The sequence below is a fragment of the Coenobita brevimanus genome, chromosome 113 (genome assembly GCF_032717465.1).
Source record: "Coenobita brevimanus isolate Jiangsu-jjx chromosome 113, ASM3271746v2, whole genome shotgun sequence".
Lineage (NCBI taxonomy): Eukaryota > Metazoa > Arthropoda > Malacostraca > Decapoda > Coenobitidae > Coenobita > Coenobita brevimanus.
The window spans coordinates 7,256,811-7,282,553 of NC_137066.1; the positions used below are offsets into that span (position 1 = coordinate 7,256,811).

General features: G+C 41.6%; 1 protein-coding gene across 1 annotated transcript; it reads left to right on the forward strand.

Annotated features, from left to right (window-relative positions):
• Nucleotides 1–5,548: 5,548 nt before the first annotated feature.
• On the forward strand, nucleotides 5,549–6,898 carry LOC145418334 (somatostatin receptor type 2-like). The gene has a single exon (XM_080286774.1). The coding sequence runs from the start codon at nucleotides 5,549–5,551 to the stop codon at nucleotides 6,896–6,898; it is 1,350 nt and encodes a 449-aa protein (XP_080142900.1).
• The last annotated feature ends 18,845 nt before the right edge of the window (nucleotides 6,899–25,743 follow it).

Genomic DNA, 25,743 nt, shown 5'->3' on the forward strand with positions numbered 1-25,743 from the left:
GAGGGAGGAGAGGAGGGAAAATGTGGAGGGAGGGAGAGAAACAATGGAGGAAAGACGGAGGGAGGAAGAAACGTACACACTGATTGAATATAGCTTTTTACGCCTGAGTGGAGAGAGAGAGAGAGAATGGAGGCAGGGAAGGAGAGAAAACTGAGGAAAGAAGGGAGAGGAGAGAAAATATGGGGGGAAAGGAGAGAGGGAAGGAATATAATACGAATCTCTCTCTCTCTCTCTCTCTCTCTCCTATTTTTAAACATCCTTCGATAAATAATCATATAAACATCGCTGCTAGTCATCTCCCACTGTCACACTCACGCCCACACCAGCAGACTGAGCCAATACCCTAAACATTCAAGATCCCACTTTCCCTTGTGCAGCGCTATTTTCAAACTACCCTATTTTCACGCACCTTATACTTTAAAAACTGCTTGAAATGCCTCCTTATACTTTAAAAATGGCTTGAAATGCCTCCTCATGCCTTAAAAATTGCTTGAAATGCTTCCTTACGCCCCCTCCCCCCAAAAAAAAAAAATTGCCAAATAGTCTGCCTATGCAACAGCCGACGTGTTAAATCTACTCAAATTTTTCAGTTGAACAATTTTGTATTTCATAACAAAGTCCCCCAGTGCTCTCTAAAACCAGATATTCCAACTTTCTTTGAAGGAAAATACAAAAATCCCCCGGTGTACTATTTATAGACCTGTCAGCCTCGCCGCAGGTAAGAAATGTCAGTCCCGGCGGTGAGAGGGTTAATGGTACCTGTATAAACCGTATGAGACTCCGTTACCCACCCGCAGCTTTTAAAAATCCTTTGCCAAAATATAAATACTATACTCTTTCTACTCCAACTTGGCCTGAAATTCCCATCTCCATCTTAATATGGAGTTGTAAGAGTAGTGACACTAGGTATGATGATAGTCACGAAGAAGTGCAACGGAAAATTAGAACGGTGGCATAATCAACGTGTAATAAGCCGCAAGAGGAAAATCTGGGCCAAGCTAAGAGTAAAAACAATGGCTTACAGGGTTCTCCCGAGCGTCAGAGGGTTAAGATCCTACATAAACACGAACCCGGGTCTTCTCGGTAGCGCACACAACGGGGTAACACGCAGACCCGCTAATTTTAGGTTCAATTTGCTATTTTTCTTCATCCTCATCATCGTCCGCCATTTAAAACTTCAGGCGGGCTCCCGGCAGCAAACCCGTCCCCCGCTGCCAGACGCACGACCCAAGCAGCCATATTTTCGCTAATTATCCCGCTTGAAGTCTACGTTTTCCCTTGACGTTCATGGCGGATGCGTTTGTCACCGTTTCCTTTCATCCTCGAGGGTAAAAGTCCTGCTAAACCCACGCCATGATGAAAATAATGAACTAGTCTTGTGTTCCGGTATGATGTGTTTTCCTCCTACCCGATGCACTCTGGCGGTATTGGAGATTTCGGGTAGTTTGAATCCGGAATTTGCTTTGCGTTTATCATACCCCTGACACGTTTTTGCTTTCTCTCTCTCTCTCTCTCTCTCTCTCTCTCTCTCTCTCTCCGGAATTTGCCTGTTTATCATACTCGCGAACTCTGACACCTAGACTCTCTCTCTCTCTCTCTCTCTCTCTCTCTCTCTAAATTTACTGTTCATTTTTAACCCGTGTTCTCGTTGGCATATGAAATTCCCTAACACCCCCCCATCAGCGATTTATTTTATCTCCATCCTTCCATCATCTAATTCAGAGGCTATTAACTTTTTTTCTGCCCAGCACCCCCCCCTCTCTCTCTCTCTCTCTCTCTCTCTCTCTCTCTCACACACACACACACACACACACACACACACACACACACACACACACACACACACACACACACACAGTATTTCTAGTAGGTGACGAGATGAATCGGAAAAAGATAAATAAAATAAATAACGAAACCATGCAAGATTTTTAAAAGCTGATCTTGACATTATTATTATTATTATTATTAATATTATTATTATTATTATTATTATTATTATTATTGTGTTATCGTTATTATTATTATTATTATTATTATTATTATTATTATTGCTGTTATTATTGATATTTTTATTTATTATTATTATTATTATTATTATTATTTAACGATTCTCGTTCCTCCAGATTTTCGTCTCATCGTAGGGTTCCAGGGCTAGGCTACTAAAAATAATTCCTAATGTTAAACCTTATCGTAATTAGAGCGCCTTATTCCACTAGTCTGTGTTATGGTTACCACCCAGTGTAATATAGTTGGGTTACAGAAGGGGTGGAGAGGTATGCCTTCGCGTGATGGCACCTGTTTGACCAATTGACGTTCACCATTATCATTATAATCTTGAATACGTAACATCATCATCACCACCACCACCACCACCATCATCATCATCACCATCATCATCATCATCATTACCATCACCATCATCATCATTACCACCACCATCATTACCACCACCATCATCACCACCACCATCATCATCATCACCACCACCATCACCACCACCATCACCATCACCACCACTATCATCATCACCACCACCACCACCAGAGCCTCCCCTTCCCCCCGCTCCACACCAGTTTTCCCGTCGTTCCGTTCCGTATCGCATTGTTCCATTCCGCCTTCCCCATCGTCTCGTTCCGCCCGTTTTCCCGCCATTTCTCGCATTTTGAGTTTGTAAATGTGTGGCAATCAACACGGCAGCACTGTTCTCTCAATTACTATGCTAAACAATGCCTATTCTCCCTCCTATACGCACTTCATCTAAACTTGGCTCAGATTTCCATTTTAAAAGTTTGCTTCGCGTTGTTCAGTAACGGTAAAACAATAATTCGGCTCCACATCCATTCCCTGGCACTTCTTCGTGACTAGTATGAGATTCTGGTGTTAATTTGTTTCATTACCTGTAGTTTCGTCTGTTAAGGAAGCTCCCTCACACCTCTTCCCAAGCGATTTATTTTGCTTGTTAAACCTTGCCGTCTTTTTCTGTTACATAAATAATTTTGAATAATTCCAGCATCGCCATACTCAGCATAAATAACCTCCAAAACGATGTTAAAGGAAGCTCCCTAACACCTCTTCCTAAGCGGTTTATTTTGCTTGTTTCACCTTACCATCCTTTTTTTGTTAATTTTAATATCACCATACTCTGCATAAATAACCTACAAACGATATTAAAGGAAACTCCTAATGCCTCCTCCTAGGCGATTTTATTTTTATTTATTTATTTTTTTTATGTGACCGACTCTGGGCATAGGCTTCACAGCCTGCTTTCAAGGCCCAGTAGTCCTCCTACGTACCGCACACCTCTACATGTCACCACTTCGGCGCTAACACCCACCGTCCATATTGAATACATGCTAGGGCTGTCTCATACAGGACTGGTGTATTGGTATTAGCGGGGGTATTTTTATGGCACTAACACCCACCGTCCATATTGAATACATGCTAGGGCTGTCTCATACAGGACTGGTGTATTGGTATTAGCGGGGGTATTTTTATGGCACTAACACCCACCGTCCATATTGAATACATGCTAGGGCTGTCTCATACAGGACTGGTGTATTGGTATTAGCGGGGGTATTTTTATGGCACTAACACCCACCGTCCATATTGAATACATGCTAGGGCTGTCTCATACAGGACTGGTGCATTGGTATTAGCGGGGGTATTTTTATGGCACTAACACCCACCGTCCATATTGAATACATGCTAGGGCTGTCTCATACAGGACTGGTGTATTGGTATTAGCGGGGGTATTTTTATGGCACTAACACCCACCGTCCATATTGAATACATGCTAGGGCTGTCTCATACAGGACTGGTGTATTGGTATTAGCGGGGGTATTTTTATGGCACTAACACCCACCGTCCATACTGAATACATGCTAGGGCTGTCTCATACAGGACTGGTGCATTGGTATTAGCGGGGGTATTTTTACATGTCGGCGGGTCTTCTGGTAGATCAGTAAAGTCTGATTTTATGAAATTCAAATCCTTAAACTGTTCCCTGCCTCAGCGGGATTTGAACCCGGGTCCGTTAGGACTGCAGGCCAACTCTCTACCGATTGAGCTTGTATCACCTTGCCGTCCTTTTCTGCTGCTTAAATAATAAATTGGTGGTGACGGTGGTGGTGGTGAAGTGGTGGTGACGGTGGTGAAGTGGTGGTGACGGTGGTGGTGGTGGTGGTGATGATGATGATGATATGATGATGATGATTACTATTACTGCTATATACTACTACTACAACTACTATACTAGAACTACTGCTACTATACTACAACTACTACTACTACTGCTTATTATTATTATTAAGGTATTATTATTATTATTATTATTATTGTTAAAAATCAAATATTAACGCATCACTCCACCCACAGGTACGATTTTGTGTATGAGAGAAGCAGACGCCGCATCCAGTGAGGGACTAACGAGAGGACCTCCAGGCGTCCCTCCTCATGAACAACCCCTCCACGTCTCCACTCGCACTTAACCCTGTGGAGCACACTTAAACGCCAGAAAAATCGTCTTTGAGTTGGAAAATAAGATAGATTTTGAGGAGAAACGGAACAGAATCAATTTGTAGCATTTAGTGATAATTTTTCGTCCATAGAGGAAAGGTGAATTGAATCGTATGTTTTGTAGTAAAGATTAAATAAGATTGACCTTATTAGAGAGGCTGAAAGAAACCATTTAGTTGCAGAAAAAAATAAGATTGAAATTATTAGTAGCAACGCAAAATAAATAAATAATAATAATAATAATAATAATAATAATAATCGTGTGGATATAGTAAGAAGTTGAGAATTTTTGAAAGGGTTGTCCTGAGTTTTTGTAATAATTTGACGGTTGAAAAAATGGCGGGAGATTCAAATTAGTGAAACGTATACAATGGGAAAAATATTATAGGAAGGAAGTGGATGACGGTGTGGATTAAAACAGTAGAATTAAGTGGAAGGATAAAAAATAAAAAAGGTTTAGTAAAATAAAAATAACGATAAATGGGGATGTTGTTGCAAAAAATACCAGGGAAGGAAATGTACTGTTGTGTAAAAGTATTGAGTGAAAGAAAATAAAGGAGGGAACGTATTAGAAGTAAATTGTATGTTTGAAGGAAGGAAAGAACGAAAGAGAGAGAAGGGAGGAAAGAAAGAATGAAAAGAGAAGATTAACTTGTCATCATGAACTTATAAAAACCGTATAGCCTATTGCTGAAAGGAAGGAGGAAAAGAAAGATAGGGAAGAAGGAGGGAGGAAGGAAAGACAAAAGAAGGAAGGAGGAAGGGAAGGAAGAAAAAGAAAGAAGGAAGGAGGAAGGGAAGGAAGAAAAAGAAAGGAGGAAGGGAAGAAAAAGGAAGGAAGGTGGAAGGGAAGATAGAAAGGAAGAAAAAGAGAAGGGAAGGAAGGACGAAGGGAAGAAAAAGAAAAACTAAAAAAAAGTGCACATCAAAATACAGCAAAGGTTAAAATACAGCCGATACAAAATACAAGCTTCAGAATACAGAGCGTTAAAGCGATGATCCGAAGTTAAGCATTTTATAGCATTTGGCCAAGATGTCGAGCGAAATGGAGAACAACACATTGGGGGAGATGGACGACCGATTTCCGCTCAATTGCTCCTTCTTGTTGCTGATGGACACGTACAACGGAACGGATGTCAGCAACGGAACCAACTGTAGCCTGGGACTGTTTGACTCGGAGGGAAGGGAAAGCGGAATGAGCATGGCGGCTGTCGTCCTTACGCAGCTCTTCTATGCGCTGACGTGCTTGGTTGGCATCTGCGGAAACACGTTGGTCATTTACGTAGTCACTCGATTCACTAAAATGCAAACGGTGACCAATTTGTACATCCTCAACCTTGCCATAGCGGATGAGTTGTTTGTGATTGGGATTCCGTTCCTCATGACCACGTCCCTCTTGGGTCACTGGCCGTTTGGGTCAATCATGTGCAAGTTGTACATGATCACCACGTCCCTCAACCAGTTCACCAGCTCCCTCTTCCTCACCATCATGAGTGCTGATCGTTACATTGCCGTCTGCCACCCAATAAGCTCTCCCAAGTTCCGTACCCCAATGATCTCCAAGCTGGTGTCGCTGACCGCCTGGACACTCTCGGCGCTTATGATTGTGCCGGTGTTCATGTACTCCAACACCCTCAAGAACAACGGCGTCGACAACTGCAACATCTTCTGGCCCGACGAGACCGAGGGAGTCCGTGGGGAAATTGCCTTTATCCGCTACTCCTTTGCCCTCGCCTTTGGAATCCCACTGACGCTCATTTTCATCTTCTACACCCTGGTTCTGCACAAACTTAAGACTGTCGGCCCTAAATCTAAGTCCAAGGAGAAGAAGAAGTCCCGGCAGAAGGTCACACGCTTGGTTTTAACCGTCATAACCGTCTATGTCATCTGCTGGCTGCCGTATTGGGTCCTGCAGCTGACTCTCATCCTCAGCCAACCCAAGCAAGCCCACAACAACTTCATGGTGGTGCTGTTTATGTTCTCCTCCTGCCTCTCGTACATCAACTCCGCACTCAACCCCATCCTGTATGCCTTCCTCAGCGACAACTTCAAGAAGAGCTTCATGAAGGCGTGCACGTGCGCAGCCGGACGCGATGTAAACAATGCCCTGAAGCCGGAGAATTCAATGTTTCCCATGCGTCAGCAGGGAAACTCCACTCGCTCCAGGGTCACCAAGCGAGAGAGGGAGTCCGGGGAGGGAACAACGTCACAGTGTGGACTCAGCAAAGAGCCTTCCACCGCCGTCACCACCACCAACGCCAAGCTGAGTAACAACACTGCCAGCACCACCACCACCACTGCCAACACCACCACCACAGACGACCACCATAGCGTCAGGAACGGAAGGTCACCCGGCCCCAAACTCCCAGACCTTCTCCAATGAACCCCACCCTTTTTCCTCCATCTTATTTAGCATTTACCTACTATTTGTGTAAGTGATGATGGTAGCGTAACCCAGCTCTCAGTATGTAGATAATATGTAATACTTTAGCACATTTTAAACCCTAGAGTAGCCGATATTAGCCACAGTCATGGAAAGAAGACAATAATCATAATAGTCATTGTTGTCGATCTTCTCAGCTGATGTGTATGTATCCCACTGGACACGGGAACATCCTTTTTGTGGTGGTTCTTGCTGGCTTCGGATGATGTTATGTACCGTTGGGAGAACCTCAGTCTGTTCACTTTATCTTGGCCTAAAATTGCCATCTCACCATCTAAAATGCTGAGTTATAACAGTAGATTAACACTATGATGCTAGTCACGAAGAAGTGCTGTCAAACTTGGCCCAAAATTGCCATCTCTCCATTTTTAATACTTAGTTACAACTAGAAAGTAACACTAGAATGATATTAGTCACGAAGAAGTGCTGTACAGTATAACGGCCTAAAATTGCCATCTCTCTGTCTTGAATGCTTAGTTGTAACAAGAGATTAACACTAGAATATGAGGCTAGTCACGAAGAAGTGCTATGGAAAGGATGTAGAGCCGTAGTATTGTCTTATTAACACTAGAATATGATGCTAGTCACGAAGAAGTGCTATGGAAAGGATGTAGAGCCGTAGCATTGTCTTTTTCTGCCACTGAGCTACGTGAAATAAGCTGCAAAAGGACGAAAATCTGGGCCAAGTTAAGGTGAAAGGACTGAGGACAGGTTTTTCAGACTCTGATTTGTGTTCGTGTCAATAAAGGAAGCACCCTAACACTTTTTCCTAGGCGACTTATTTTAATTACACCTTACTGTCCTCTTCTGTGTTACATAAATCCTTCCAATATCATTTCTCTTATAAAACCTTGCTTTCCTCTTCTGTCATACAAAATTTCCTCTAATATCACCATACTCTGCATAAATAGCATACAAAAAGGTATTACAGGAATCTCCCTAACACCTTTTCCTAAGTGATTTATTTTGAGTACACCTTACTCCCCTCTTCTGTGTTACATAAATCCTTCCAATATCGCCATACTCTTCTTAAATAAGATACAAAAGGATGTTAACCAGCCCTGTCCAGGAATAAATCACAAAGGAAGAGGTGTTAGGGAGCTTCTTTACCAGGTCAATAATTCTCTCCATACCGTAGCGTCAAGAAGAAACAAACAAACACAAACAAACAAAAACGGATGTGACCTGGAGTGTGGAAGCTCCCTGACACCTCATCCATGGCGATTTATTTTTGGATACGGCTGGTTAATATCCTCCCGTTCGTTATTTATGCAGAGTATGGCGATATTGGAAGGAGTTATGTAACAGAAGAGGAGACTAAGGTGTAAAATAAATCGCTTAGGAAAAGATGTTAGGAAGCTTTAGGTTATTTATGCAGAATATGGCGATGTTGGAAGGATTTATGTAACACAGTTAAGAGGATAGTCAGGTGTAATAAACTAAATCGCTTAGGAAAAGGCATTAGGGAGCTTCCTGTAATATCCGTTTGTATGCTATTTATGCAGAGTATGGCGATGTTAGAAGGAGTTTTGTAGGACAGAATAGGACAGTATGGTTTTATAAGCGAAATGATATTGGAAGGATTTATATAACACAGAAGAGGACAGTAAGGTGTAATTACAGTAAGTCGCCTAGGAAAAGGTGTTAGGGAACTTCCTTAACTGACGAGATGTTATGGTCAGTTGAGGAAAGATGATTGTCAGTTTTTGAATACAGTGAATTATATAAATGCAAAAAATATACTTACACATATATATATTATTATTTTTTTGAGAAGATGCAACGGTTTTGGCCCCACTTGGACCCTGTTTCAGGTGGATGGCAAATGTTGCAGGGAATCGGAATGGACGAGGGAGTGAGTTGTGTGAATTTCGAGGGGTGATTAGAAAGAAATGACAGTGAGTCCATAAACTTTTATTAGCATGAAGAACTATCAAACTATGACTCACATTCCTTCAAAGTACTCCCCTCCAACCTCTATGCAGCGTTCCATTCTCTTTCTCCACTTCATGAAGCAAGTGTGGTACTCTGAAGACGGTATACTTCGGAGTTCTGAATTGACGGTCCGTGCCAAGTCTTGGATGCGATGAAATTGCTTCCCAGCGATGGCAGATTTAATTTTTGGAAACAACCAAAAGTCACAGGGAGCCAGGTCAGGGGAGTAGGGTGGGTGGGGGAGCAGAGTTATACCTTGTTGTTCCAGGTATTGCATAGTGAGACGAGCTTTGTGGGGTGCAGCATTGTCGTGGTGCAGCAAAAGGCGAGACCGACGGCGGGTTGGTGCGGTGTTGGCCTTGTGTTCCAAGACTTGTGGAAGGACCTGGTCTGTGTAGTATTGGGCTGTGATAGTGGACTTTTCAGGCATCACATCCACGCGTATTGGTCCTTGAGAATTGAAAAAGATGGTGAAAAGGCGCTTCCGGCTGTGAAATCCTTCCTTCAAAATCTGAGGTCGAGGGTCTTCATCGCCCAACCACACCATGTTTGACTGCTTGTCACGGGTTGTGAAGAATGAAATCCAACACTCATCTCCAGTAGCAACATCTGAGAACCGTTTTGGACCATTTGGTTCAAATTCAGCAAGCCAGACACGACAAATCCTCACCCGTTCAGCCTTTTGCTCATCAGTCAACAAATGGGGTATCCATCGACAACACTTCTTCCTCAGGTGTAATTGTTCATGCACGATGTCATATGCACTCCCATAACTGATATCAAGCTCCAAGGCTAAGAACCTAAGAGTTACAGTAGGATCGTCGTCAATGATGGATCGTGCACGGACAGTTGTTGTTTCGGTCACTGATGTCCGGGGGCGTCCAGAGCGTTGTTCATCTTTCAATTAAGTTTTTCCTGCTGTGAAAGCACGAATCCAGCGGGAAACAGTTTCCAGGGAAGGAGTAGTGTCTGGATAAACTTGTAATAATTCCCCTCGAATCTCTGTTGCTTTCTTTCCCAGTTTCCACCTCGTAAAAATGTAGAACCTGCAGCCTTCTTTCGAGTAATCCATGTTTCTGGCCAGAGAGCAAAAACAAGAGTGAAGCATTCACTCACAACAATAAAACAAGAAAAGTCAGGCATACGGCGACAAGTTCAAACTCATAAGGACAGGCAACTCTGCACTCTCCTTGCTCCCCTACCTCCCATCATTCAAGGTTTTCATGTTATAGCACGAACTGTCATTACTTTCTGATCACCCTTCGCAGTTTACACGTCAGCCACTGCTTGGTGTGTGTGTGTGTGTGTGTGAGCGATAAACAGCCTGTCCGTTTTATATTTACAATCAGCGTTGCCCCAGACGAAAATGTTGGGCCAGTTTTTGATGCTGTTAATTCAGAGCTCATTTAAACTGCGCCTGTTTGAGATTACTGGTCCTTATGCAGTCTGTCAGAGCTTCAAACTGCCACTTTTAACACGAAGTATATGAGGGGAAGGGTGGGACTGGAGTGTATTGGTGGTGTGATGAGCTGGTTTGGGAGGAAGGATGGGACTGGAGTGTATTGGTGTTGTGATGAGGAGGGGTAGATTGAGATGGTTTGTGATGAGGAGGGGTAGATTGAGATGGTTTGGGAGGAAGGATGGGACTGGAGTGTATTGGTGTTGTGATGAGGAGGGGTAGATTGAGATGGTTTGTGATGAGGAGGGGTAGATTGAGATGGTTTGGGAGGAAGGATGGGACTGGAGTGTATTGGTGGTGTGATGAGGAGGGGTAGATTGAGATGGTTTGGGAGGAAGGATGGGACTGGAGTGTATTGGTGTTGTGATGAGGAGGGGTAGATTGAGATGGTTTGTGATGAGGAGGGGTAGATTGAGATGGTTTGGGAGGAAGGATGGGGCTGGAGTGTATTGGTGTTATGATGAGGAGGGGTAGATTGAGAAGGTTTGGGAGGAAGGATGGGGCTGGAGTGTATTGGTGTTGTGATGAGGAGGGGTAGATTGAGATGGTTTGGGAGGAAGGATGGGGCTGGAGTGTATTGGTGTTGTGATGAGGAGGGGTAGATTGAGATGGTTTGGGAGGAAGGATGGGGCTGGAGTGTATTGGTGTTGTGATGAGGAGGGGTAGATTGAGATGGTTTGGGCATGTGGAGAGGGTGGAGAATGGTAAATGGGTGTGGAAGGGAGGAAATGTGAGAGGCAGGCCGGAAAAGACGGGGGACGAGGTCATAGAGTGTGACCTCAGGAATAGGGGACTGAATAGGGATGCTGCCTGAGATTTGACAGTGTGGAGAGCCGCCATTAGGTGACCAAGGCCGACGCATGCAAGCACGTAGGAGCCATTATAAACGATACGATACGATACACTCAGTTTGTAAAATGGCTGTTACTTTGCAGTCGTAAAAAAAAATATATAGCCTTTTGATTGAGCGTTTTTCTCGAACATTAGGCTGCGTCCACACTGAATGCTTGCTGGTGTGGTTGAAAGTTTTGTATCGCTACGCCCATACAAGTAGCCCCACGGGACACGCAGGTACAGAGGAGACTGATGTGGGTTACAGTAAGACAGAATTTACATTCATAGCCACCCACACCTGCAGACATGGGTAAGGGCGGGTAGAAAGTATGGCTGACGAGTGTACTATTGCGGACACTAATAGTTATCTACTTCCTTACGATAGATAGAATAAATAGCAGGGCTTGTATTCGATTAAGGTAGCTCCCTAATACCTCTTCCTTACCGATTTATTCTTAGATATGGCTAGCTAATAGCACTTTGTACGTAATTTATACGGAGTGTGACGATATTGGAATGATTCAAATAACACAGAAGCGGCCAGCAAGGTGTAGTAATCAAAGTAAATCGCTTAGGAAGAGGTGTTAGGGAGCTTCCATAACCGACAAGAATACGTTGATTTTTGAAACAGTAATGCGATCTTCAGAAACTAACAGTTTCAAAATATCGCGTAAGAGGTTCGTTTTCCTTCACCCAATGAGTGGATGGATATCACTGTTTGCAGTAGTACCTTCAGAAACATTTGCCTTATGAAAGAAAACACAAATAACAACATTTTAAAATCCGGTTTCTTTGGCAGTTTGAACACACACACACACACACACACACACACACACACACACACACACACACACACACACACACACACACACACACACACACACACACACGGGACAGTACGAGCTTGACTCATTCCTATAAAGATACAATTAGGTAAGAAACACACACACACACACACACACACACACACACACACACACACACACACAGGACAGTATAAAGTTCCGTATCTCAATTATCAGTTTTTATTGCACGTAGTAAAGGAAATACACGTGCACTTCGTAGCCAAAATAGGAAGAAGGATTTGTATAGCGAAAATAGGGTGAAAAAGATTTATATAAACGGTAAAACGAAAAAGAAATTGTGTTGCCGTGAGTCTCCATATAGCATTCAAGTTGTTTACGTTGTGTTTTGTGTCTGTAGTTATAAGGCTTTGTCCTCACTGGCTTGGGGTTGTTCGTAGCTCCTTTCCCTTAGTAAATGAATCACTTTTGTTTTTTATGTAAGGAAGAAGGAAGCCATGGATAGGAGCCCACAAGGTTGTTCCCTCCAAGTAAAAAAGAGAGAGCCAAATTCAAGATGCGTTCATTTTGAGATGCCTGGACACACTGCGTTGGAAAGACTGGAGGTCATAGGCAGTGGGAAATACAGACAGAGGGAGAAAAATTAAAGTTAACAGAGTCAAAGATTCCCTCACCCACTCAGACAACCACATGTGAGGGTTAAGGAAGCTCCCTAGCACCTCTTCCTAAGTGATTTATTTTTTGGATACAGGCGGTTAATTGTGTTTGTTATATATGCAGAGTATAATGATGTTGGAAATAGTATCACAGAAGAGGATAGCAAGATGTAATAAGCAAATTACATCGCTTAGGAACGGGTATTAGGGAGCACTGATTTAAGAATTGAGAGGAATGATGGGACTGGAGTGTGTTGGTGTTGTGATGATGAGGAGTAGATTGATGGTTTGTGATGAGGAGGGGTAGACTGAGATGGTTTGGGCATGTGGAGAGGATGAGGAGGGGTGGATTGTGATGGTTGGGGCATGTGGAGAGGATGAGGAGGGGTAGATTGTGATGGTTTGAGGATGTGGAGAGGATGGAGGATGACAGTTGGGTGCGGAAGATGAGAGGCGTGACCGTCGGGGGTAGGGTTGTGAGAGGCAAACTGAAAAAGACCTGAGACAAGGCCACAGCGTGTGACCGCAGGGATAAGGGACTGAATAGGGAGGCTGCCAGAGATCAAGCAGCATGGAGAGCCGCCATTAGGTTACGAAGGCTGACATAAAGCGAAAATGAAAACCGTATATATTGAGGTGCGTCTTGCAGGCCAGTGGAATATAGCCGATGTAGACGAGAAGAAGCACGTTATTACTTCCTTATGTCTGCGTGTATCACCATAGAAATACTCCTGTTTGGTTTACGTAGCAGTGTGTGTTGGTGCTGTTAAGTGTATGTTGCTGCTACACATATACTGACGTGTAGTGGTGTAGTGTACCAGTAGGTGTAGTGTTGTATATTCCTTTCAGTATGACAACACCACATTTTCTGTCACTACTCATTTTTTTTCTGTCTTGTATCATTATTTTATTTTCCATCTTGTATCATTATTTTCTCTCTCTCTCTCTCTCTCTCTCTCTCTCTCTCTCTCTCTCTTTCTCAAAAAGACATCCGTTGTAAAAGAATTCTAACCGTTTTCTTTTTCAAATTCAAAACAGTGGCATCTTTTAAAAATTTCTTCTCTAACCAGACTGATTTATTTTGCTGAAAGGAATATATATACATACAAAATTTATTGTAGAGAATTTATTAGTGTGTTATATATATCCAAAAATTATTCTTATACTGTATGTGTTAGTTGTGTAAATTGTAGAATGTATGATGCAATGATGTAATGTATTGTGTATGGTGGGTGTCGAGATGAAATGGAGGCTATTATTATTATTATTATTATTATTATTATTATTATTAATTATTATTATTACTACTACTACTACTACTACTACTACTACTAGTACTACTACTATTATTATTACAGTATTATAATGATGATGATTATTTTTTATTATTATTATTATTATTACTCATTATTATTATTATTATTATTATTGTAGCCTCTCTTTACAGTGCTATTTAGTGTACATTTCCCGCCGTTAGCTGAGCACATTGTACTGTTCTCAGCTGTTAGAATGTAAGCATATATGTAATGTTAAAAAATTCCTTTACATTTTTGAGTTTCGGACAAAGAGCCATATTCCAGCCGGCTTTGTGGATCCCTTGATGTCTTTCCCTACACCTGGCCATCATCTGAGTCTCCTTGGTTACTAGTCAAATTCCTTGCCAGCTTTGTGGATCCCTTAACGCTCCTTCTCCAGCGATTTCTCCTATTGGACCTATTTCATCCTTTGTGTTATTATTAAAAACGGTCAGTATTTAAAACGGTCAGTATATTAAAACGGTCAGTATTTAAAACGGTCAGTATATTAAAACGGTCAGTATTTAAAAACGGTCACTATTAAGAACGGTCAGTATTTAAAAACGGTCAGTGTTAAAAACGGTCAGTATTTAAAAACGGTCAGTATTAAAAACGGTCAGTTCTAAAAACGGTCAGTATTTAAAAACGGTCACTTAACGGTCAGTACTGTATTTAAAAACGGTCAGTATTTAAAAACGGTTTACTAAAAACGGTCAGTACTGTATTTAAAAACGGTCTACTAAAAGCGGTCAGTATTTAAAAACGGTCTATTTAAAAACGGTCAGTATATAAAAACGGTCAGTATTTAAAAACGGTCAGTATTTAAAAACGGTCAGTATTTAAAATGCGTAACACAAGGGAATATAATAGTGAAATAGGGAAGATAAATCGCCAGGGGAACGGCGATAGGCAGCCTTCATTGCCAGTATTTTATCCCCAGTTAATCCCTTCCACGAATCTGGTCTAATCCTCTTTTGTTGATCCGATTAATCCTTTCCATGGGGTAGGACTGAGTCTCCTTGGTTGCTAGTCAAATCAAGCCGAGCTGAAAGGGGTTGGGCAGGAATAAGTCTCCTTGGTTACTAATCAAATCAAGCCTCCAATCTGACTACACCTGGCCATCAACTGAGCTGAAAGTGGTTAGGTAGGAATGAGTCTCCTTGGTTACTAGTCAAATCAAGCCTCCAATCTGACTGAACCTGGCCATCAACTGAGCTGAAAGTGGTTAGGTAGGAATGAGTCTCCTTGGTTACTAGTCAAATCAAGCCTCCAATCTGACTGAACCTGGCCATCAACTGAGCTGAAAGTGGTTAGGTAGGAATGAGTCTCCTTGGTTACTAGTCAAATCAAGCCTCCAATCTGACTACACCTGGCCATCAACTGAGCTGAAAGTGGTTAGGTAGGAATGAGTCTCCTTGGTTACTAGTCAAATCAAGCCTCCAATCTGACTACACCTGGCCGTCAACTGAGCTGAAAGGGGTTAGGTAGGAAGGAGTCTCCTTGGTTACTAGTCAAATCAAGCCTCCAATCTGACTACACCTGGCCATCAACTGAGCTGAAAATGGTTAGGTAGGAATGAGTCTCCTTGGTTACTAGTCAGATCAAGCCTCCAATCTGACTGAACCTGGCCATCAACTGAGCTGAAAGTGGTTAGGTAGGAATGAGTTTCCTTGGTTACTAGTCAGATCAAGCCTCCAATCTGACTACACCTGGCCATCATCTGAGCTGAAAGTGGTTAGGTAGGAATGAGTCTCCTTGGTTACTAGTCAAATTACCTGGCTAACAGAGCTGGAAGGGGTAATGGATCTTTGTCAGGTTGGAGTAAATGCGTCTCCTTGGTTACTAGTCAGAATGCACTGTAATTATGGTGTTTGTTCGTAGATTATTATATTGCTGTGTGGCTCCTATGACCCATTGTGCTGATAATTGATAATGGTGACGGTGATAATTGATAAAGATTGTTGGTGGTGGTGATAATTGATGGTGATGGTGATAATTGGAGGTAATTCATGGTGATGGTGATAATTGGTGGAGATAATTGATGGTGATGGAGATAATTGATGGAGATGGTGATAATTAGTGGAGATAATTGATGGTGATGGTGATAATTGATGATGGTGATTGGTGGAGATAATTGATGGTGATGGTGATAATTGATGGAGATGGTGATAATTGGTGGAGATAATTGATGGTGATGGTGATAATTGGAGATAATTGATGGTGATAATTGGAGATAATTGATGGTGAAGGTGATAATTGGAGATAAGTGATGGTGAAGGCGATAATTGGTGGAGATAATTGATGGTGAAGGTGATAATTGATGGTGATGGAGATAATTGGAGATGGTGATAATTGGTGGAGATAGTTGGTGATGGTGATAATTGATGGAGAGAATTGATGGTGATCATTAGTGGTGATAATTGATGGAGATGGTGATAATTGGTGAATAGAATTGATGGTGATGGTAATAATTGGTGGAGATAATTGATGGTGATGGTGATAATTGATGGTGATGGTGAAATTGGTGGAGAGAATTGGTGGTGATGGTGATTGGTGGAGATAAGTGATGGAGATGGTGATAATTGATGGTGATGGTGAAATTGGTGGAGAGAATTGATGGTGATGGTGATAATTGGTGGAGATAATTGATGGAGATGGTGATAATTGGAGGTAATTGATGTTGATGGTGATAATTGGTGGAGATAATTGATGGTGATGGGGATAATTGGTGGTGGTGATAATTGATGGTGATGGGGATAATTGGTGGAGATAATTGATGGTGATGGTGATTGGTGGAGATAATTGATGGTGATGGTAATAATTGGTGGAGATAATTGATGGTGATGGGGATAATTGATGGTGATGGTGAAATTGGTGGAGATAATTGATGGTGGTGGTGATAATTGGTGGAGATAATTGATGGTGATGGTGAAATTGGTGGATAATTGGTGATGGTGATAATTGGTGGAGATAATTGGTGATAATTGATGGTGATGGTGATAATTGGTGGAGATAATTGATGATGGTGGTGATAATTGGTGGAGATAATTGATGGTGATGGTGATAATTGATGGTGATGGTGAAATTGGTGAAGATAATTGATGGTGATGGTGAAATTGGTGGAGATAATTGATGGTGATGGTGATAAGTGATGGAGATGGTGATAATTGGAAATCTATCTATCTATCTATTGGCAGACGCCTCAATCCCGTTTGGGGTGGCCACAAACAAATCGCCTCCAAGTCGCCCCTGGAAATAATTGGAAATAATCCCAACTCCCACCACCATTATAATTATCCAGATGGGTCATAGGAGCTCCATTTATCCTAGTTATTTAAGGAGAATAATTGAGAATAATTCATTTAGCATTATACGTGAATTAACACTGTATGTATAGCTGTATTTTTTTAATAAATTGTGTTAACGTGATGGGTTTTATTTTATCTATCTGTTTATCTATCTATTTATCTGTCCATTTATCTATTTATGTTAATTTATCTCTATCTATATTTGTTTATTTATCTGTAATTACTGTCCATTTATCTATTTGTCAATTTATCTCCATTTATCTATTTATTTGTGTTTATTTATCTCAGTTTATCTGTCCATTTATCTATTTGCCAATTTATCCATTTTTCTATTTATTTATCTGTCTGTTTATCTATGTATATGTCAATTTATCTGTCCATTTATCTGTCAGTTTTTCTCCATTTATCTATTTATTTATCTATCTCAGTTTATCTATTTGTCAGTTTTTCTCCATTTATCTTTATTTATCTATCTATTTATCTGTCAATTTATCTTTCCATTTATCTATTTATTTATCAATTTATCTCCATTTATCTATTATTTATCTATTTATTTGTCAATTTATCTGTCCATTTATCTATTTGTCAGCTTATCTCCATTTATCTATTTATTTGTCTCAATTTATCTGTCCATTTATCGATTTATCTATCTCAATTTATCTCCATTTATTTATTTATCTGTTTATTTATTTATCTCAATTAATCTGTCTATCTATTTGTCAGTTTATCTCCATTTATCTATTTATTTGTATTTATCTATATTTATTTATCTTTATGTCTGTCTAAGGGAGGGGGGACTGGTTACTGAGGCTTTAATATTCTGGCCCGTGTTGCCTAGCCCAGGGACCCTACACTTCAGAAAGGATTAAGGTAAGTTTATTTTAAGTCTTTTAAGTAAGTTTATTTTAAGTAAGTTTGTTGTAAGTCTGTTTTAAGTAAGTGTTTTATGTTTGTTTTAAGTAAGTTTATTTTAAGTCTGTTTTAAGTCTTTTAAGTAAGTGTTTTAAGTAAGTTTATTTTGTCTTTTAAGTAAGTTTGTTTTATGGTTGTTTTAAGTAAGTTTGTTTTGTCTTTTAAGTAAGTTTGTTTTATGGTTGTTTTAAGTAAGTTTGTTTTGTCTTTTAAGTAAGTTTAAGTAAGTTTGTTTTGTTTTAAGTATGTTTAAGCAAGTTTATTTTAATTCTGTGTTAAGTAAGTTTGTTTTAAAGTAGGTCTCTCGCTGTGGGTAGGTTATTATTATTATTATTATTATTATTATTATTATTATTATTTATTAAGAGAGAGTGTCCAGGTGCTTGAGTTTCTCGCTGTGGGCAGGTTATTATTATTATTATTATTATTATTATTATTATCATCATCATCATCATCATTTTTACTTTACGTGTCCGACTCTGGGCAAATGTTTTAGGGCCAATCCCAAGTACCATTAGTCCTCCTACGTACCTCCACATGTCACCAATTCGGCGCTAACACCCACCGTCCATACTGAAAACATGCTAGGGCTGTCTCATACAGGACTGGTGTATTGGTATTAGCGGGGGTATTTTTACATGCCGGCGGGTCTTCTGGTAGATCAGTAAAGTCTGCTTTTATGAAATTCAAATTCTTAAACTGTTCCCTGCCCCACCCTGAGTTCGAACCTGGGTCCTTTACGATTGCAGGCCAACCCTCTACCCATGCAGCCGCTTTGAAATTATAGTTTTGAATAGTTAAGAACTTCTATAACTTTTGTGTCCTGGTTTTGTATTTTCAGGCTTTTACGTGTAAAAATCCTACCCCTGCCGTTGTGGTTAGTAATGACAAGTACTTCGAACCCTGTGCAATGCTGGCCACCGAAAGACACCACCGTCCGTCCGTTAGTTATCGTATCAGCCTTTCGTCATTTCAGATATCTAGCGAATATCGTCGTATGTACTAATAGGAAAACTGTGTGGATACTTCAAAAATTACGGAAATATGAAATGTTTAAAAAAGCAGACTATATCGCAAATAGTTGGTTCCCCGAGCTAGACCCTGTATTGGATCATAATTATAACCCCGTTAGGTTACAGGAGCGCGCTACCACTCCCTGTACGGCAGTCCCGGGCGAGGATCGAACTCGCAATCCCCCTATTACGAGCTTGATGCTCTACCACTGAGCCACTGCCCCCAACGACTTTATCGCGAGTAAACAAGCGCTCCGAATTCTGGAATGGGCTTCGCTGAACGGAACTGCCTACCACCCGTCCTTTAGAGATATCGCATTTTCCATATTTCAAATCTCTAGCTCATATCATCACGTATACTATTGGTAAGTGTATCGATAATAATAACATAAAGTGTAAATATGTAAAGACAGACTAAATCGCCAAGTAACAAGCGCTTCTAACTCTGCAATGAGCCAATGAAATGGAAATTGCCTATCGCTCGTGCTCTAAGAGTTGCCATTTTTCCCTCGTCATTTCAAATCTGCCCCGCGTTATTTCCCTCCCAGCTCTCTTCGATGATGATAAACGAGTGGGTAGTGACCGGAATTATGTTTATTATATACGTTATTTATTAATGTGGTGTAGATGACATCGTATTTTGTGCCGTGATTTGCTTTTTTTGGGGGGTGGGGGGTGGGGGGTGAGTTAAAATTTTCTGTCTAGAGAAAATATTGAACGTTAAAGAGTTAGTGGGCTGAATTTTGTACGCCTGTTTAAATTTTATTATTATTATTATTATTATTATTGGCTAGTTCCAGGCAGCTCGTTATCACCGGGAGAGGGGCGGATTGTGGGGGCATTTATGGTTCCATGGTCCCCCCCCTCCTGGGAACTCCGAGGCATGATTATTAGACGCCATTTTTCTTTTTTAATTTTGAAAAGGAAGTGTAGTGTGTACTGTGCATATAGTTTAGGGTTGACAGAGAAACTTGTAGTGGAGAGCATGCTGGCTTACTCTCTGTGCTACTGGAACACTGAAAAGTTCAGCAAAGGGGGATGGTCAGGAACTAGTCCCGAGGACTGATGAAACGGGAGCTCCAGCTCTCCCTGTCATCAGCTTTTGTCATGATTAAGTGATTTTAGACTATTGATTGACTGTCGGATACGTTTATGTGAAGCTACAGAATGTGGTGGATGTTTTTGGCGTATCAGATAGAGCCAGGATTCCGTGGGCTTGAATGATGAGTGAATGGAAGTGTGGCCCATTGGATTGGGCAAACGGGCTGTCTGGACGTTGCTACTCACTCTGCCCTAGGGTGGGAAAAGGGGTGATTTTTTATTATCATTGTTATTATTATTATTCTCTGCCTTTCATTTTTGACGATATTAAATCTGGTTTGGAGATTGAAAGAAATAACGATTTTCCAATTTGGCTAAAGTAGTGTGACGAATGGGTTGTATGGTGGCGATGGTGGTGTCAGTGCTGAAAATTTTTTAAATATATTGAAAACTTGGCCCTGAGCTTCAAAATTTAAGGGGAGGGGGAATTGTAATATAGTTAAGCGAGACGGAAATGATTGCTAAATATGATTGCTAAATTGCTTCTAGAAGGGAAGAAAATTTAGCAGAGTTACCTATTGTATAATAAGTTTGCTAATTTTTTTCTAGAAGGGAAGAAAATTTAGCAGAGTTACCTATTGTATAATGAGTTTGCTAAATCTTGTCTAGAAGGGAAGAAAATTTAGCAAAGTTACCTATTGTATAATAAGTTTTCTTTTTTAATTCCCCCGTTTTTTGTTCATTGCCAGCCTCTGAGTACAACCGCCTGGCTTATGGTTACAGAGATCGCAAGTTATTTAGCTGCGGGCCTCATGACAGGTAAAAAAATGGCTGTATTATTGTTACTGTGGTATTTATGGCGGATATTAGTGTTTCGATAGACAGAGAATGCAATACGTGTTAGGTTAAGAGGCGGAGACAGCTCAGAATAGGAAGTAATCAGTGAAATTTGTGCCAAGTGAAGGTGCACTTTTTTTTTTTTTTTTTTTTTTTTTTTTTAATATGCAGAGTCAGGGGCGTATCCAGGAATATTTTGAGGTTGCCCATATCACTTTTTAGATTAATGGGGGTTTGGCATCCTCCTTTGTCAATTGAGTAACGTTTATAAACCAAGGGAGAAATAATGATAGCCAGGGAAATGTGTAGACTCGCTATGGAAAGTATTGTAGGTGATTTACTAGCTGGAATGTTGCTGGGCAGTATACACAACACCCCTGGATCCGCCCATGAGTGTTAGGAGTGTATTATTTTCCATTAAGCAAGATGTAGCTGTCAAATCCATACACTACACTGCAGTTGATGAATTTAGGAATATTTTAAGAGTACTGCTGCTATACTCCCTTGGGTAATCCTTAAGGAGGCAAGAGTAAATATGAAGAAAAATATCCGAAACCACAACATTTGATCTCTTTATATTGTTTTTAATTCTTGTATGATTTTTGTACCGACTAAATCTCAAGTATTTCGGTTTCAGGATAATGCAGTGCAAGATTAGAGAGAGTGACTCAAGATTGGTGCAAGATTAGAGAGAGTGGCTCAAGATTGGTGCAAGATTAGAGAGAGTGGCTCAAGATTGATGCAAGATTAGAGAGAGTGACTCAAGATTGGTGCAAGATTAGAGAGAGTGGCTCAAGATTGATGCAAGATTAGAGAGAGTGGCTCAAGATTGGTGCAAGATTAGAGAGAGTGGCTCATGATTGGTGCAAGATTAGAGAGAGTGGCTCAAGATTGATGCAAGATTAGAGAGAGTGGCTCATGATTGGTGCAAGATTAGAGAGAGTGGCTCATGATTGGTGCAAGATTAGAGAGAGTGGCTCAAGATTGGTGTAAGAAAGAGAGAAGGAAGCTTGGCTGTCAACACAAATGCTTCGGTATGTAAGTAAAGTAATTTTTGTCAGTATATAAGTTTGGAGGGAAAAGTAGCAATTATTATTAGCTATTATTATTATTGTTACTATTATTTTTATTAACAGGGTGGGTTTTCGTCCTTTGGCATTTTATTTCTCCCAGTTCCCTGGCAGAATGATATTAAGGCTCTACATCCCATAGCACATCATCGTGACTAGCATCCGTTTCTAGTGCTAATCCATTGTTTCATTAATGATGGAGGTATGGGAATTTTAGGCCAAATTATCGAGTACAAAGAAAACTTGGGATATGAGAGAAAACGGTTGTATGTGAAGGCTATAAAGGGTAACTATACCAGAATGAATTTGAAGTTAGTCATTAATGGTAATTGTCATTGTTATCGCCATTAAGTCATTGTTATTGTCATTATTGTGGTGTACAGGTAACCATTTGGCTTGTCACTCATTGTAGAGTCACCCACAGGAAGAGGAAAGAATGAAGGAAAGAAAGGCAGTAGAGGATCCTTATTATTATTGTTATTGTTATTATTATTATTATTATTATTATTATTATTATTTCAGCACCGTGATGGTGATGCAGCATAGTGTGACTGCACCCAATTGCTCTGATTCCACCTTGAAAATGTCATAGAAAGATGGAAGTCTCACCGTATGGATTGCTTCAGAGTATTTTGGTGAGTTTTCAGAGATGTGGGTTTTGAGGTTTTCCATATCTGTCCATCTGTATCTCTCTATCAGTCTATCAGTCTAATGCCAGGTGCCACAGTCCCATAAGGGGTGGCCACAAACAGATCGCCTCCATGTCACCCTGTCCAGTGCCAATTCACTGCCTTGTTCCCAGCTCACATAAAATAAAAACCGCATAAAATCGTCTGATTAATGGTAAAGAACTGGAGTAAAATAATTTGTTTGTCTCGTTCTATCAGGCATACATTTTTGTTTATATTTTTGTCTCTGGACTCCACCTCACTCCTTTGGTTTGGGGAAGGAGATATGGATGATGAGGTATGAGGAGGTTTAAGGATGAGGGTGTTTGGGGATTGAGGATGAGGATGATTGAAGGTTGATCATGATTATAATGATGATTAATGGTTGATAATGAATATGATGATTGATGTGAGGATGACGGGCGAAATACAAATACCAAGGGGAGCCCACAGGGAGGCGCGGAAAGGGCCCGAACAAGACGGGCATACGTCCCCTGCCACGGAACCTGCAGGAGGCACACCTTCCCTTTGCCCTACCCTCGACCCAGACCAGCACTCTCCAGAAATGGGGTGGGACTTGTGTAGCCACTGTCCCCAGTAGGACCTCAATGATGCCCACTGTGCTTCTTTCACTTACTGCCCCCCGTAGGATTGCGACAACGCCCACTGTGCTTCCCTCACCTGCCGCCCCACTGGGAGCAGGACCGCGGTAACGTCCACCATGCTCGCTGGAGAGAGGACACATACTGTGCCCCTCTCACCTGCAGTCCTGGGGACTAGTGGAACCGCGGCAGCGCCCACTGTGCTTCCTTCGTCTGCTACCCTGCCAAGGGCAACACCCCGTGCTTTCCTCACTCCTTCAGAGGCCGAGCGGGATGCCCCTCCCGCTTTCCCCACACCCAAAGGGGCAGAGCTAGCTCTCTAGCGGAGTCGCTGTCAGAGAGGTCCTGGAGCGGCCCCATAGTGAGTCTGAGGGTATGTTCACTACAGCCAGTGCCCAGACGTCACCAGTTGCTGTCAGACTCCCCCAGTAGGAGACGCCACAGGCAGCCCATGACGGCCTCTCGATGAAGGCGAGGCTGCAGCCCCCAGCCACCAAGGGACGCCCCCAGGACTCCTGGATGAGACCTCCCCCGACCAGCTGGTGAGCTGTCCTCCACCAGGATAGGCAGCAAGGCAGCACGCCTGCTCACTCTGTTTGCCTCAGCCCCAAGGGCCGACACTCCTCCAGAGGCTCCTCCAGGGAAAGACCTCCCCTTACGTTGCCCTGCTGCCCTTATCTGATGATCCGGCACATGACGGTGGGCCTGTGCCCCTCCAGAAAGTGCACACCTGAAGGGACCCCTCCCACACCTGGGTGACACCCTCAGTTACCCTGTCTTAATTAGTCACAACTCTTATCCCTGTATCTCCAATAGTGTGTATAATCTACTACATTGTACTGTGTCCAGCCACTGTATGATTGTATGGTAATATACATGTAAGATTGGTTAGCCTGTGTTTTTGAGCCCTGTTGCTTGGGTTGCATGCTCTAGACCTGGAAAGAACCCAAACCAGACCCCTGTACTCAGGGAGCAAGGCGTTGAACCCTGAGTACGTAGCATAAGAACAGTGATGGAAAATTATTGATTTTGATAACTTTTATTGACTGATACCTGATGTTGATGTTCCTACTAACCCCTTTCGTCTCCCAACAGGATCTAACACCACCTGAAGAGGATCCAACACCACACCAAGTGGATCCAACACCCCTTGCATTGCCTATAGAGGATTGGTCAACTATTCCTTCATACCCAAAGAACCACTTGTGCCTGCCAGTCTGACCTCCATCCCCTACCTTACCACCACCACAAATTTTATACATGTGAGGTTATATATGGTGAAATTTAAAGTTTGAATTAGTTTTTTTTTTTTATGTGTCAATTTTCATGTTTATTTTTTCACATGACCTATAATTGCTGTTCTATTTACTGAAATTTACTAAGAACATAGTATCATTAATTTTTTCTATCGTCCTACCTATCTATCTGTCTGCCTATCTATCTCTATCTATCTGTCTACCTATCAACATCTACCTACCTATCTATCTATATCTGTCTACCTATGTCTATTTGCCAGACGCCTTAATCCCGTAATAGGGGTGGCCACAAACAAATCTCGTCCATGTTGACCTGCCCCCAGTTTACCCCCTCCTCTCTCGTATACCTCTATTCCCTCCCCCAGTCTCATTGGTATTAGTATTTTAATACTGTTATTACAGTTTACCCTGACATTGAACTGTTTACTTGGAAGGAATATTGTAATAGAAAACTGTGTTAAAACAGTGTAATCAGTTTTGTATGCTTGTGTAATCGAGTTTTGAATGCTTCTGCTGCAGCCTTTGAAGCATCAGTCTGTCCTCTCCATGAAGAGGGCCAGAATAGCTCAGTGGTAATGCTTACACCCCACGACCACTGGGTTGGCAGGTGGAGCCCACACCAGGGTAGCTTGAAATGAACGGATCTTGAATTTGGCTCTCTTTTGTGTTGTTTTTATTTTTTTCTTGGAAGGAACGGTTTGTGGGCACCTGGCCTTTGGTTCCATCTTCCTTGGAAAAAAAAGAAAGAAAAATCCTGGTGTTAGATGTAACGGTTTGTCTAAGGATCTCTTCTTGCTCTGCAGCCATATGGTCCATTGATCCTAGGTCGGGGGATTCACCCTCTTCCCCTGAAGGCATGAGAGGAGCTTGTGGATTCAGGAGTGACTGCTGTATAGCCCCAGACCTAATTCAGTGAAGTAATTTTAGACATTAAGGGTGGAACTGAAATGAGTACCCATATATCTGTGTGCAGTTGTATATTTGTGCTAGGCTCTCATCATTAACATTGGCAATATGAAGAGCAAACTAGACATAACATCTGAAGGCACTGGATGAGGAACTTCATGTGAGATTATTACTAACAGAACCAGACATT